The sequence below is a fragment of the Montipora foliosa genome, chromosome 2 (genome assembly GCF_036669935.1).
Source record: "Montipora foliosa isolate CH-2021 chromosome 2, ASM3666993v2, whole genome shotgun sequence".
Taxonomy (NCBI): Eukaryota; Metazoa; Cnidaria; class Anthozoa; order Scleractinia; family Acroporidae; genus Montipora; species Montipora foliosa.
The window spans coordinates 52,196,879-52,211,641 of record NC_090870.1 but is presented as its reverse complement, the minus strand read 5'-3'; the positions used below and the strand labels follow the sequence as shown (position 1 = coordinate 52,211,641).

The window sequence follows — 14,763 nt, the reverse complement described above, 5'->3', positions numbered from 1 at the left end:
ATAAGCTCAGGGAAACTTGCATCTCACAGTGCTCTCAAGTCTTAACTTTAATGGCCTGTAAGTCAACCTCGGTTTGATTGTGTTTAATTCCAGGGTTATCCCGGCATGCAAGGAGGAGTGGGTGACCCAGGCGCTGATGGAGAAGCGGTAAAACTCATTGTGCTCGATTTTAAATCAGTTATAGTTTGTGGAGTATCGCACTTTTATTCTTGCCACCATAGGCTTTCAAATTTTTGCACGCACATAAAATGTTGATCTAATGGTCCTTTCATATGAAAATGCCCCGTCTGTATCAGTATGTCTTTATTAGGCTGTGTTTTCGTCTTTCTGAAAACGACCCAATTTTTAACGTTTGATACTGAAACGTTGAAAAGAGATGTCAAAAGTCCTTTTTTTCATTCCTCGTGTAGTGAGATTTCCTCTATCGTGGACGTGTTGTTTGCAGTGTCATCTTGTTTAGCGACCTTTCATTGTTTTTTCCGTTGCCATGAGCTTTTTTAATCGTATTGAGCAAAAATCACTTTTAATGAAAGAACCACTGTAGTCGAGAGGTTTTCAGTCAAGTAACATGTCTTTTTGTCGAATTTACCAGGGAGATCTCGGCCCTGCTGGTCGTGACGGGCTTGATGGAGCCGCTGGCCTTCCGGTAGGTTGAGCCCCAGTAAAAAACCGTTGTTTAAGCACAGTTGTATTTAAAGTGCACCTCCACTCCAAAATAAGGATAATTTCAAACCGGAAGAAGTAATGTTTCCAATCAAAGCTTTTTGTAAAAGTTTTGTAAAAGTGTTTGTGAAACTGAATTTTCCAATCGTTCATTTTCCTTTGTATTTCATAGTCGCCCCTATCTTGAATAATTGCGACATGTTGCGGTTTAAGTGTAGGCCACTTTTAGAAGTACCATAATACTCTTTATTTGCCCTCCAAATGTTTTCCTAAGTTTTGTTTTTATTTTCTCTTGGGACCATTGTAAGTCCCGTAAGTACGTACGTAAGTAAGTACGCAAAATTTTGGAGAACAAAGAAAGAATCTTATGGTATTATTGAAAGTGGCCTATTTTTCTAACACAAAGAGTTCTCGTATGAGAACGATTGGTCAACCGCAATACGTCGCAGTAATTCAAGATGGCGTCGCCAGGGAAATCTGGAAACAAAAATTAGTGATTCTGAAATTCCTGTATTTGGAAAATTTCATGTAATTATTGTGAACGTTATTGTGGTTTAAACTTATTTTTGTTGGCGTACATCTTAGTCTTTACGGTCTTCTTTACATAGCCTTCGTGATTGTTTTGAAATTGTCATGCGCATTGAAGCTAGTTTAAAAGATTGACGAAGGCATAAGAATAAACATAAGCTTGTTGCTATTTTCTAAACGAAAGCCAGCAACTTGAGCAAATGCAGAAAAAATTTCATTCCTTATAGAACCGAGATTTCTTTATTTTGTAACAAAAGCAGTCACTTGGCGCGCAAACTTGGTGATTTACATTTTGTGCGCCAGACATGAAGTCCATACGTTTTGTTGACATTCTTTCACTTGCATGTCGCAACACTCACACCTTGTATTTTCCAGGGAGCCCAAGGTCCCAAAGGAGTCACAGGTCCACCAGGCGCAAACGGTCAGCCGGTAGGTTAATCAAGTTTTGTAAAGTAGGACTTAATGGTTAATCTTTTGTTCAGTTACAGGGCATCATTGAACGAGCTTTGAATGGTGGTTTTTGTTGTCTCGATTTGTGTTTGTTTGCCGTAGGGAGTAATTGGTGCAAGAGGTGATCCTGGTGCTAAGGGCGAGAAGGGTGGCAAGGTAAGAAATCTGTGCTGGGCGCACTGAATTAGCCACTATCAAAAATACAATAATACTCTTTGTTTAAAAATGGAGAAGGTGAGAGATAATAAGTTCTATGGAAATGGGTTTGCCACTGACTCTTGATATCTTTCAACAGACGTTTCGGCTAATGCTTAAGCCTTCATCAGTAATATGAAAAATATGAAGAAAAAATATATATCAATAGTAAGTGGCAAACCTTTTTCCACAGAACTTATACTTTTTGTTTGTCCCTCCAAAATTTTGCGTAAGCATTGTTTTTATTTTCTCTTGGGACTTACAATGGTTCCAAGAGAAACTGGAAACAATGCTTATGCAAAATTTTGGAGGGACAAACAAAGAGTCTTATGGTATTTTTGTTACTGGCTAATAGACCGCTTTCGATGTATCAAAATTCATCTTGGCAGCGAGGCCTAGATGACACAAAGAAAGAAACTGAATGTGCATGTTTATTCATTTCTTTTGTTTGTGTTCTCTAAGCTTCACTATCAAGCTGAATATTGATATTTCGAAACCATATTCCATTTTTTGTCTATTCCTTAACCATGCTTGAAAGACCTTATATTAGCGATATGCCAAACATTAATGTCAATTCATAAAAAAACAATTTAAGCGAGGATTCATCATTATCTGGCTTTCACTATGCGCAGTTGATTACACCCAAAAAATTCTTAAGAGCTTAAAACCCATTAAATTCCTTTTTTTTTACCATGTTTCCCTTTTCGTTTTGTTCCACTAAACTCAGTGTAAAAAAAGAAAAAAAACAATACCAGTTTACTAACCAATTTTCGTCAACGTGCGATCAAAATGAGCATAAGTAATCCTATGAGTAGTTTTCTAAAATGCGAAGCCCGTAACTATGACTAACTGCTGTTTTCCTAATTTGCTTTTAAGGGTAATCCTGGTCCCGAAGGAATTCCTGGTGCTAGCGGTGCTCCTGGTCCAACCGTAAGTATTGGAAACAAGACGGGACTTCTCTAAGCCCCGTCACGCAATCTCAGTGAATTAAACGTGAAAGTGACCGTGAACTGAGTCGGAAGCCTTAGCTAGTGCTACCATACCATACTTTCTCTTTCTAATGCTTTGTGTATATTTGTATAATGTGTAGTAATTTTTATCATTTGCTTTTATGATAATGATAACAAATACGGCAAGACAAGAGGCCAACCGAAGTCGAAGGCAACCCAAAGGCTCCTTCTTCTTTAGCTTCTACACTAACTTACGGTATCTACCGTGACTCATTGCAGGGGTGGGAGCCACTCTGCACAACTTGTCCCCAGTAATACCGCTACTCATTTTACCCACCACGAATGGATGGAAAGCTGAGTGAACTTTGGAGCGCACGAGCTGGGATTCGAACCCGGAGCGCTGGAATGCAGTCCGTGAGCGATACCCACTACGCTACGCGCACTCCATAATTGTGATAATTGTGCAAGAATATTGAAAGAATAAAAAACACTGGAGCATCCTGTCTCGTTAGCCCAGCAATATATCGGATAGGGGCGGTAGCCTAAAGCAAATGGTACAGGCTAGGCTTGATTCTCTCACTCAACTCAATCTTTTTTTTGCTTTCATCTTTTAACTTGCTTCTAAGGAAAAATTAGTCTACTTCATGTAATTTCACCGTAGAAAAGGGAAGTTAGTTCCGATGGTTGTTTATCTGCTGTTATCCGTTTTGTTAGGGCGTCAGAGGACCCCCCGGCGATGCTGGGGCTAAAGGAGCTGCCGGCAGAAAGGTTTGATATACTTGATATATAGATACCATTGATTGCATGTGCTACTTTGAAACATTGTGCTAGCTTTTTATTGAACTGATTTTCCTCGAAGTTTCGCTTTAGTTTGTAATTTATATATTAAACGGGTTTTGCATCTGTCGGTACTCTTTGTCAGTGGTTCTTCTTTCTAGTTGGATTTCAGCAAATGTCATGTTTGATCCGATTCGTGGATTGTTTCAAATACAGAGACATACGATTACGGTAATCTTCAGTATTTATTTGACACCAAAATCGTTTTCCAACACAGCAACACGCCTGCATAATCCTGGACGGCCAGAGTAATCATTGATTCATTATTTTTTTTCGCATCTCATATAAATGAGAGCCTGGTCACATTAATCAACTAACTGGGGTAACAGTATTAAAAAGACTCTTTCGCTTCTGTCATAGGGAGAAGCTGGAGGATTGGGGCCTGATGGAGAAAGAGGTCCTTCTGGAAAAGATGTGAGCACTGAGATCTTTTTGCTTTAGTTTCATGGCTTATTTTTCGCCTGAACTTAGTTAAATGGCCTTACGCTACCACGTGTCTCTTAGAGTTCAGCAAGAGTACGTTGGAGCAAGTAATCAGATGGTCATCTGCTCGACTCCAGTTGCCGGGGAACACTCGGGTTTTTTCCCCAGTCGTCATCGGAGAAGCTGTCGCCATCACAAGCCTACGAATGATCTTTTTCATGTCTTTTGTACTGTTATTTCAGGGTGAAACAGGTGCTCAGGGGCGAGGAGGTGAACCTGGCATCAGAGGTCATAAGGTCAGCATGATGGATCACATTCTGTCTGGATAGTTACTTACAAATAAACACTTTTAAACTTTAAGAATCCAAATTCGAGCTCGTTTAGATTCTGTAATTCAATTTGTTTGTGTAGGGAATTCGAGGCCCGATGGGAGAGCCAGGAGTTCCTGGAGAGAAGGGACCTAAGGTTTGTCAGGTTTAGTTTTCTATCTGCATTTTGTAATTAATGAAGACCTTAGTTTGTGTTTAATTCGGTTGAAAGGGTGTTGTGGAACCTCTACAAAGAGTGCGTTTCAGTTCCCGCTTTAGCTCTTCCGAAATAAATCTTATTCTCTACTTGCACAAATCCCGTAATACAGCTCGTTTACCCCTCAAAAATTTGCATAGGCGTTGTTTTCATCTTCATGTCCCAGGTGAAATTGAAAGCAATGACTAGACAAATTTTTTTTTTTTTTTTTTCGGGGGGCGGGGGGGGGGGAAAAGAGGTGTATTAGGGGATTTGTGCAAGTAGAGAATACAGCAATTCGCATATAAGCAGTCAGTTAAGGCCCATGGTTTTTTCGTGCACAGGCCAAAAAGTTAAGTGGAAAATCGTGGTGCCTTCATCATTATCATTATCATCCTTTAGAATTCAGTTATGTCGAGGAATGCCTCTAATTAGGTGCAAACAGATTTCAATAAGCGTCACGAAGTGTCCCCTTGTTCTTCTCCCCAACTTCAACATCACGCGTGTCTCGGAATGCAGACAATTAATGTGACAAAGCGTCCCCCAAATGCTTCTCCTCAAGTATTCTATAAACGGCTGTATATACCCTGAGCCAAAAATAACGCTAACCTTTACCCTCATACCTTGTTGTTGGAGCTTACACTTTAAGGAACAATTCGAGTTGGTTGTCAAAATTGGGCGTGCATCTTTTCGGTGCATTCTTGTACATCAGTGATGGAATTACATTAAAGATCGAAAATACGAGATAATGTATTTAATGTCGCGGCAATGAAAGGACATGAGAAACACTTCGCGAAGTTTACCAGGTTGTACTGTACATATAGTTTACGTCATAGAAAGTGCGGCGTACGGGGTTTTATTCACGAGTTGTTTGTGTCAAAAACCCGAACGAGCGAGGTACGAGCGAGTGAGGGTTTTTGACGCAAAAAACGAGTGAATACAACCCCGTACAAAGCACTTTCTATGTCGTGAGCTCTTTATTACACATAAGACGAGAAGTTTCATTGAAATAGTTTTCTGAAAGCAAATTAGAAACAAAAACTCACTAAGAATAGAACCAAATGCAAATTTAATTTAATTAAAAAACAACGTACGATTTGCACGAGATGCACGAGTGATTGGCTTGGAAAGCCCTTAACGCTGTCGTTGATTGGTTCTACTTCCACTCGTGAAAGAGCTGTACGCCATTCTGATTGGCGGTATAGGCTTTTTTCACATGTGAAAATAAAGCGAATAGATTTGTACAAATGAGCTTTATGGAATAAAATTCTCATGTTATGTGTAATAAAATACGACACGCTTTAATTGACCTATTGAAGCGCGCAGTAGATTTACTTTGAGGAAGACTCCAAGAGGTGTACTAAAGTTACATCTTCACACACACGGTCCTCAGAACCAAAATGCGACGTTCTGGAATGAGGTTTTTAAGAGCAGGCGTAGCTCAAATGACAAGGTGCGCGTCTTTGACAGCCAGAGGTCGCAATTTCGATTCTCAGCGACTTCAACGTCTGTTTCGTCTTTCTTCTGATTTGTGTAGCTGTAGCTTTAAGTACCCGTAAAATACCTGTAAAATAGAGCACTAACAGAAGGACGGGGGTAAAGGGTGCGCCGTCAGCTTCCATTGATACCAGCCTCGTGGCTGTAGGAACTACCGACTTTACTTACTTAACTTTATTTATATCGTCTTTGGTAGGGTGATCCTGGAGAGGAAGGCCCAAGAGGACTGCGAGGACAGAAAGGACCTAGGGTAAGTGCATAGAGCGGTTTTCAATTGAGTATCGAAAGTAATAAGCGAATTGCTTTGGTTTATGATTACTTCACTCAGTGATTGGTTCAAAGTTCTCGCGCCACTTTTTTCAACCAATCAGAAGTGAAACCAAAACCAATCGTGGCTCGCGCGTGCACATTTTCCCGAGCTTTGTGTCGGCTACGTGTAATTACTTCGAGTTTTGATTGGTTTACTGGATTGTCTCCGTTCTTTATGATTGGCCAAAGTAATTACATTGGTTTTGGTTTTACGACACTCGATTGAAACTCGCTCTAAAGCTGCTTAATTGCCAACAGTTTCCTTTATTGCCCTTGCCATAGCTGGATTTTAATTTGCTCAAATCAAACGTTACCGACATGACGTCTGTATTAATAAAAGACTGACTGCAAATGAAAAAGGATTGGTATTTACCATACTGGTCAGTAACACAAAATCAGACCGGGTTCATTGTTGACAACCAGAGCAGTTTGGTTCATCGTCAAAGCTAATGGCTTGTCCGCTTGTCTTTAATCTTGTTTGTATTTTGTTCTATTTCATTCTACGCATATTCCGTATGGTATCGCCTTATTCTTGTTTCATGCAGCATCACTGGATTAGCGTTCTCGTTGAATTGTTAACTAAAGAATCAAGACCTTATCATCATTTTCCAGGGTATAAAAGGCGAGAGTGGTCCCTCAGGCCCTCCCGGATTGCAAGGTGTACAGGTAAGCCCGCCCTTTGCTTTGTAGCTTTATCAAAAGGTTCTGTTACTTAACATTGTTTTAAGCAATCAGAAAAATGGGCAAAAAAGAGAAAAATGCATTGAGTCCAATGAAGCTGAAACGTAAAGCTCACGATCTGAAAGAGCGTGCAAAAGCAATTATTTAGTTGCCTTAGGGAATTGGAGGGCCTAGATGGGAGGGCATGGTAGCTAACATTTAAATTTTATCATATTTAACGTTTGATTTTAACCCATTGAACATCTAAGAAAAAACTAGCTAGCCCTTCTGCAAAGTAGAATATGATGCTTCCCTTCCCGAGTTCTGTTTCCGGCTTCATGGGATCTGGGTCTAGTTTGTTGGTCTCGTCATGACTGTCTGGTTTTCCCGTCTCCTTGATGGCTATGTGTTGCCAATCAGTAATTAGTGTTCTAGCAATGAAATAAAATTTATTACGTTCGAAAAGGTGAAAGTATACTAATCACGTCGTTGGTCAAAATCGGTCACTAGGTTATCGGTTGATGCCATTCTAGTTCAAAGTTTGGCCGTCATGTTGCGACATTCATCTGTGTATCTGGAGCACTGCACCTCGATCTCATGCAAATCCAAATAAAGATGAGTAGCTCTGGGAATGAGTCCATGAGCAATTGAGAACTCTTATTTCATGTGGAAATTTCTCTGTGGAAAGGAAAGGAAAGGAACTTTTTTTTGAGTCTCTAGTATTCTAATGCTGGAGCACTAATTGGGGACACTGTAAACTGAAATCAAAAAATTAACGCAAATCATTTTGAGGAGAAGGGAAACTGGAGTAAGGGGAGAAAAACCTCCTGGTGCTGTACTAGATATTGACTTGATACAACAAAAGCCAAACGAAGAGTTGGCAGAAGTGGTGTCTGTAGAATTCAAAATTTCTGCTCTATCGTCGAATGCACTTCAGCGACTGACGTGTGATTGGTTCTACAAGGTCACTATTTATATTTAATTTTATCAGTGGATCAGAGCGCAGGAAATAAAAGCGAAAATATGAATTTGTAATTCTTCATAACAAGTGAAAAGTTCTTCCTATTAAAGACGTTTAACTCTTTCGGTCTTGTGATGTCCCTTACTATAAGGTTAAATCGTCTAGAGTTAGCCCGAGTAAATCGACACTCTTGGTGTTGAAAGCGCTGATCTAAAACAATCAACGACAACTAGACTAACATGATATGTGAATGCAACAGTAACATTTGTTTTCAATGCATTGTTTTTATAGGGACGAGCAGGAGAAACTGTAAGTACGATTTAAGTGTTTCCTTAATTTGAATATCCTTGTTGTGTCGACGTCTGTTATTACTCACCACCTTGCGTTCCTTGAAGTGTTTTAGAAAATGCCTTAATTCTTTCTCCAACCCCACAGTCGTTCCTCTTTCATACGCTTACATCGATGGAGGACAAGAACGAAGATTAATACTCTGTTTACACCAAAACCGTTAGATGTTTTGAAAGTGGTTCAGTTATACATGGTTTAGATTTGAAGCACATAGCATACATCTCTTTTCTTTTGCTTTCGCTTGGATGACGAGTTCTGGAAAAGAGACCTCTGCCATCGGTCGAACTCACTGTGTTGAGCATGCGCGGCGGTTACTTAGCGACTGAATCCTCGTCCTTCGTCCTCATAGCCATCCTCATGTGATAGATGTGATACTTCATGTTTTGTGGGCTCACTTAACAACAGCGAAATGACTGTAAAGGCGAGAGACACAGCGGGCTCATGGACGGCGGTTGGATCAAAGCGAGTTTCGACCCATGGCATACTGTCCCCAGAAGTCTCTTTTCCTGTACTTGTCAGCCCAGCAAACACAAAAAGAAAAGAGACCTTTGCTAACAGGGAAGGGCGCTCGATGGGAGCTTGATGAAACCCTTGTTGAACCAGAGATATCCATCCATGAACGGTTAGAAAGTTAATTAATTAGCTACTAACATTTCTCTCAACTGAGCATATTCCTTATTCAATCTTTGCACGGTTTTAATGTCGGATAAAGTTAAAGAACTCCATTTTTTAACCATCTTTAATCAGACATTTTATTTGGCGTGTGAACACGGTTTGGGAAAGTTTAAGCGGAGCCAGACGTTCTTTTTCCCTGAGGGGCGGAAAAAGTGGACACAGAAGGAGAATAAGTGGCTCATCTTCTCTTGGTTTATAGAACGAGTGAAGGTCTTATCGCTAGCAAAAGAAAGTGTTTTTGTATGTCTCAGAGGTGCGATTAAGCTCTTGTTTCCTATAATATGGATTTGTGCATCTTTCGTCTTGTCCAAGCGTTGCAAACTATTCTTTCTCTCTGCAGAATTTCTAGTGCACGTATTCGAAGATTCGCTAATACCTCTTGACTTTTCCTAAACATCGGAGAAATAAAACGTGTTCGTTGTATCAAAATCCTTTTTAGTTTCTCAATTCCCACCTTTTGTTTTTATTTCTTTTTAGGGATTGAAAGGACCTCGTGTAAGTACCATGTTTCTTGCTTGCATTTTGGATGGTTGTAGGTAACAGTGTTCAGAAAACATAATTCTACAACCAATCAACGTCACAGAGGATTGATGTTGAAAATTACATATATACTTAATGTATGGTCCCTTCTTGAGAGTCCTGTTTCCCTCGACTTCGTCTTCGGGAAGCATCAGAATTCGAGGGAAAACAAAACTAACTAGTTTCCCGAGGGACCAGACATTAAGAATTAAATCTGGGCAACAATGATGACATATGTTTGCTTTGGATGGGGAGATTTATATTAGGAACGAAAAATGTTTTAGTTTAAGTGCATCTTAAGATATTTATTTCGTTGTCCCTTGAGAAATGCCGACAGTGATACTTCTCGAGCTACTTCAGAGTGTAGGCACCAGAGTGTAATTATACCAAGGGGGTGACAGTTTGCAATTTAGTTTTGACCTTCTCCTTCTATTGTGTAATTTCATGTTGATTCTTTGGAAAGGTTTGGACTAGTTAATGATCGTCTTTGGGAGCAAAGACGTAGAGATTAAAAAAAGAAAGGGAAGATTCCATTTTAAGAATCACTGTCTTTGTCGGGGTCTCTTTACTGACTTAATCAATTCTTTTTTATCTACAGGGAGATCAAGGTTCAAAGGTAAGTTCTTGGTAGCAGAATTTTGATTTGTTAATTGATTGGTGGACTGATTGATTGATTCACTGATGGAACGATAAAGTTAACGTTTAAAAATGTTTCCTCTTTTTCCTTCTCAGGGACGAGCTGGTGCACCTGTAAGTACCTTGCATGGAATTTTCTTGCCTTTGTTTTTCTCTTTCTTGGTGCCTAGGACTTGAAGCAAGTTTCTTGTACGGTGGGGTGCCATATGATAGTTCATGTAGATGGACTGGTTATGAAACTCTGGAAAGTTCAAAAGCGAGAACACTGACTGACATCGCGCTTCATGTTAACTTGACCGTGACCTTGCACAATCTTTTGTCCTCGGTTCTCAACTGAGTTTTAAATAAATTAATCTAAACCTTATATTGGCTGTCTTTTAGAAAAAGGTTGTGGTTTGTGCACGGTCAGGGCCAAAACAGTGAGAAAAAACAAAGATAAAACGAAGAAACTTGCCGAGTTTCAGAACCATCTTCTTACATTAACTGTGGTACTGCAATGGCATTGCAATAACAACAGAGACATCTATTTGTCGTACCCGTAACATCTTTATGCAGTTACATGCCATTAATACAAGGCAAAGTGGACCTTTTAAAATGCAACAAATACGTCAATGTAAACTGCAGGAAATAATTGGGAGTTTAAGCAAACACTTCGCCTACGGCAACCTCAACGCCACAAAGCAAGAATGATTGGTTAAAAGAGGGAAAAGAATCGTGATGCACGTGCAGCATTTCAGTGCATTTCTTTGCCGTACTCCAAAAAACGACAACGTGAAATCACCAAATTTGAGGTTTAGACGACAACGTGAGCATACAGCAATGAACCGTTCATTTTCTGTTTTGACTTTAAAACCGTTCGTCCCCATCCAGTTACAGGATAGTTCGCCCGTATTGTACAAGGTGAACGGGATAGTTCGCCTGTATTGTACAAGGTGAACGGGATAGTTCGCCCGTATTGTACAAGGTGAACAAGACAGAATAATTGCGAAGTACATGCGATGGCGCTAAGCTATATTTTGGAGTGACGTTTTCGTTGAGGTTGCCGTTGCTGCTGCTTAAACTAGTTCTCCCTAATGTTTTCAATTAAAGAGGTATGAAAATGTTTCAAAGAGAGCGTTCGTATGAGAAAAATGAGGTTCAGAATCGCTTATTTTCACTTTAAAACGTTCTAGGTACCGCCATCTTGAATGAAAGTCACGTGCTATGACTTTCCTATATCAGGAACCCATTACTAGGAGCGTACAACTTCATTGTATTTGTGGAAAGGCGTTTTTACAGAGCCGAGTTATTTTTAGATTGATTTTCCCGCGAAACCACTGAGACTTTCCAGTGAGGGGTGAGAATAATCACTCATGCAAGCCAGATCTTATTTAAGAACTCGTCTAAAAATATCTTGATCTGTGAAAATGCCGTTACATAGACCTGGCATTGGAGTAGTAGGCTCCTGGTTATTGTTGTTGTTGTTGTTGTTGTTGTACAAAAGCTCTGTGTCAGAACAATAGAATATGAATAACACTCCACAATGATTCGAGATAGCGGCTCCTTGGAAATATGAAAAGTCAGAGTCTTTGAAAAAAAAATCTCAGCTTGAATCTATCCACATGCTGTTCTAAACGACGAAGACGTGTACGATCTGGATCTCACGTCGTTAAGTTAGGAGCGAACGAATAGCAACACCATGTTCATATCTTTAAGGCAAGGACTTCTGTTGACTCGAATTCTTAATGATGTAATTTGTCTTCCCAGGGACCACCGGGACCACCTGGAGAACCAGGCACGGTACGTCATATTCATTAGCATTATACATTAAGACTCAACCGCTGACCTGTTGGCTGAGCCGGTTGAGCATCGACCGACTACTCTACGGGAGGTCGCGGGATCTGGAATTCAGGGTCTAAAATAACTGAGGAGAAAGTGCTGCCTTTGTAATGACATCTGCAGATGGTTAGACTCTCTGGTCTTGTAGAATAAGGACGATAAACCGTAGGCCCCGTCTCATAACCCTTCAATGTTCATAACCATGTGGGTCGTAAAAGAATCCCACGCACTATTCGCAAAGAGCAGGACTTGGAGTTCCTGGTGTTGTGGTCTGTCCTCTGTGGTGTATCGTGGTTGGGAGGGTAAATGCTTGGAGATATTATCTGCACTCAAGAATGAATTTAGGTAAGAGTGTTTCTCTATCAATTTGCGGTCTTGCCCCAGATACACTTTACGCGCAAAAACAAAGAAAGGGCCGTCACTTTAACCAAACAGGAGAAGCCATTTCGCGCGAGAACGAGTATTCTAAAAATAGACTCATTTGTGACTGTACTGGTGAGCTCACTCATGCCATAACAACACTCTTATCTGATTCACTCTTGCTACACCAAGCGACTCTGAAATCCGAGGGTAAATAAATATATGATGATGATGATGAATGCTGTCATTAACACATCAACTACGAAGGACATAGGGATATACGGCAACCAAATGGAACTCAGAAAAAAAATCCCCTCTAGGACTCTGAGTTTTCTGATGTTTTACACAGCTCCATTTGGTTGTCATGTATTCCTATATTAAAGTGGCAAAATTATGGAAGAGTCTTGAATTTGGTTCTGTATTGATGGGCCAAACAATGGTATTGATCAAGACCCATGATATGGTGTGTCCAATTAATTTCTAATGAATTGCTGTTAAATTTACACATTAGAGCGAGTTTCAATCGAGTGTCGTAAAACTAAAACCAAAGTAATTACTTTGGCCAATCAAAAAGTACGGAGACAATCCGGTAAACCAATCAAAACTCGAAGTAATTACACTTAACCGACACAAAGCGCGGGAAAATGTGCACGCGCGAGCCACGATTGGTCTTGGTTTCACCTCTGATTGGTTGAAAAGGTGGCGCGAGAACTTTCAACCAATCACTGAGTGAAGTAATGCAAAACCAAAGCAATTCGCAAATTACTCTTGACACTCAATTGAAAACCGCTCTATCATTAAATGAACCGATGGCTCGAATACTCCTTCGTTGCACCTCTGACGGTGGCAATCATATCAGCAAGTACCCAGGTAAGTCAGTGTCAGGAGCTCTGAGCCGGAGCCTCCAAGTCCTATCACTATCCTTCTCAGAGTTATCGTTTTTATTTAATATTGATAATAGAATTTTATTTTCACTCTATATATCTTTTCCGCCAAGGTTTACGCCTCCTAGTCAATTAGGGCACAGTGACCTCGTTTGCGTCCATATGCATAAATAGGGACCTTAAGATCTGCGACGGCGACGTGGACCAAAGCGTGAGAATATAACTTTCGTAATTATTCCATCTCGTTCACGTCGCACGAAGTGGACGAAGCATCCTCAAAATAAATTTGTACCAGCGGTTTCAGAGCTAGATACGAAAAGATCCGCATTTGCGTGCTCGCGTAAACCTCAAATTTGGTGATTCCACGTCGTTGATTCCACGTTTATTTTCCACCGATCATATTTAACAATTATTGGACGAGGTTGAGCAAAATATCGTGGCGAGCAGATCAATTAGACACTGACAAATCACGATATTTTGCGATAACCGAGTTCAATAATTATTTTATCATTCGATGACTGAGTTAACTTTATTTTTCACAATTCCCAACTGTTAAATCTTTTTCTGAAAGCTCAGGAAAACGAACTGCCATTTTCACACAAGAGTGTGGTTTCAATTACGCATGAGCAGAATATTATTTGCAGCAAAATACTTATTTGCAGGTCACGTGGTGGCTCTCGGCCAATGAAAAGGAAGGAAAAAAATCCATCGAATGATAATACTGTTTTTGTCCCTAGTAGGGACGACAGCGACGACGTCCTCGAAAACGTCACCTGAGAATATAACTTTGCACTAAGGATTATTTCGTCTCGTTCAGGTCGTACAATGTGGGAAAGTCTCTTCAGAATAAATTGTGTACGAGCGTTTTAAGATTAAAACTAGACAATGAAAGGTTCACATTTGTAGGCTCACGTTGTCGTCAAAACCTCAAATTTGGTGATTTTACATTGTTATACAGAGTACTGTAAAAATATCAGCTAAATCAAAATGCGTGCCACATGTGCAGCACGATTGTTCTTCCTCTTTTTTGTGCGCTTACACATACTTTGGGTGTGGGAGCATCCGGAGGGTAAATGGCGTGGGTTTGGTTCAGCTCAGGTTTCATGTTACCCTTGGGAATGCGGTTACACAGTAAAAGACTCCCCTCAGGGTAAAATAATAGGGTATAGACCTCATTCCAAAATGGCCGCCATTTTCGTATTCTTTTGTTTGATTGCAAATTGGCCCTTTTGGCCTCGTTCAAGGTTAAATATTCTTTTGAATTCTACTTTTGAAAGCGAGGCCAAATGGGCCAATTTGCGAGGAAACAAAAGAATACTAAAATAGCGGCCATTTTGGAATAAGGTCTATAATTAATATAATTAGGGATCTTCGTGTATTAGCTACGTTCTGCTTTATGATTGGCTACGCCACCTCAGGGAGCAGATAAACCGTACTTTTCAGTTCAGGAACTGTCATGGGAAGTTCTTTTCTTCTTTTTGATGTATCCATGGAAATAACCCTAGGGTAGTTTCGGTCTAAGGAAAGCGGTTACACACAAAAACGT

General features: G+C 40.2%; 1 protein-coding gene across 1 annotated transcript in view; it reads left to right on the top strand.

Moving 5' to 3' along the window:
• LOC137993522 (collagen alpha-1(XI) chain-like) overlaps nt 1-14,763 on the top strand; it is a 66,862-nt gene that overhangs the window by 45,782 nt on the left and 6,317 nt on the right. Inside the window, exons 54-69 of the mRNA XM_068839435.1 lie at nt 94-147; nt 593-646; nt 1,567-1,620; nt 1,744-1,797; nt 2,713-2,766; nt 3,501-3,554; nt 3,984-4,037; nt 4,289-4,342; nt 4,458-4,511; nt 6,244-6,297; nt 6,969-7,022; nt 8,269-8,286; nt 9,478-9,495; nt 10,118-10,135; nt 10,252-10,269; nt 11,902-11,934. Of these exons, the coding sequence (XP_068695536.1) occupies nt 94-147; nt 593-646; nt 1,567-1,620; nt 1,744-1,797; nt 2,713-2,766; nt 3,501-3,554; nt 3,984-4,037; nt 4,289-4,342; nt 4,458-4,511; nt 6,244-6,297; nt 6,969-7,022; nt 8,269-8,286; nt 9,478-9,495; nt 10,118-10,135; nt 10,252-10,269; nt 11,902-11,934 (699 nt within the window). The remainder of the gene's footprint in view (nt 1-93; nt 148-592; nt 647-1,566; nt 1,621-1,743; nt 1,798-2,712; nt 2,767-3,500; nt 3,555-3,983; nt 4,038-4,288; nt 4,343-4,457; nt 4,512-6,243; nt 6,298-6,968; nt 7,023-8,268; nt 8,287-9,477; nt 9,496-10,117; nt 10,136-10,251; nt 10,270-11,901; nt 11,935-14,763) is intronic.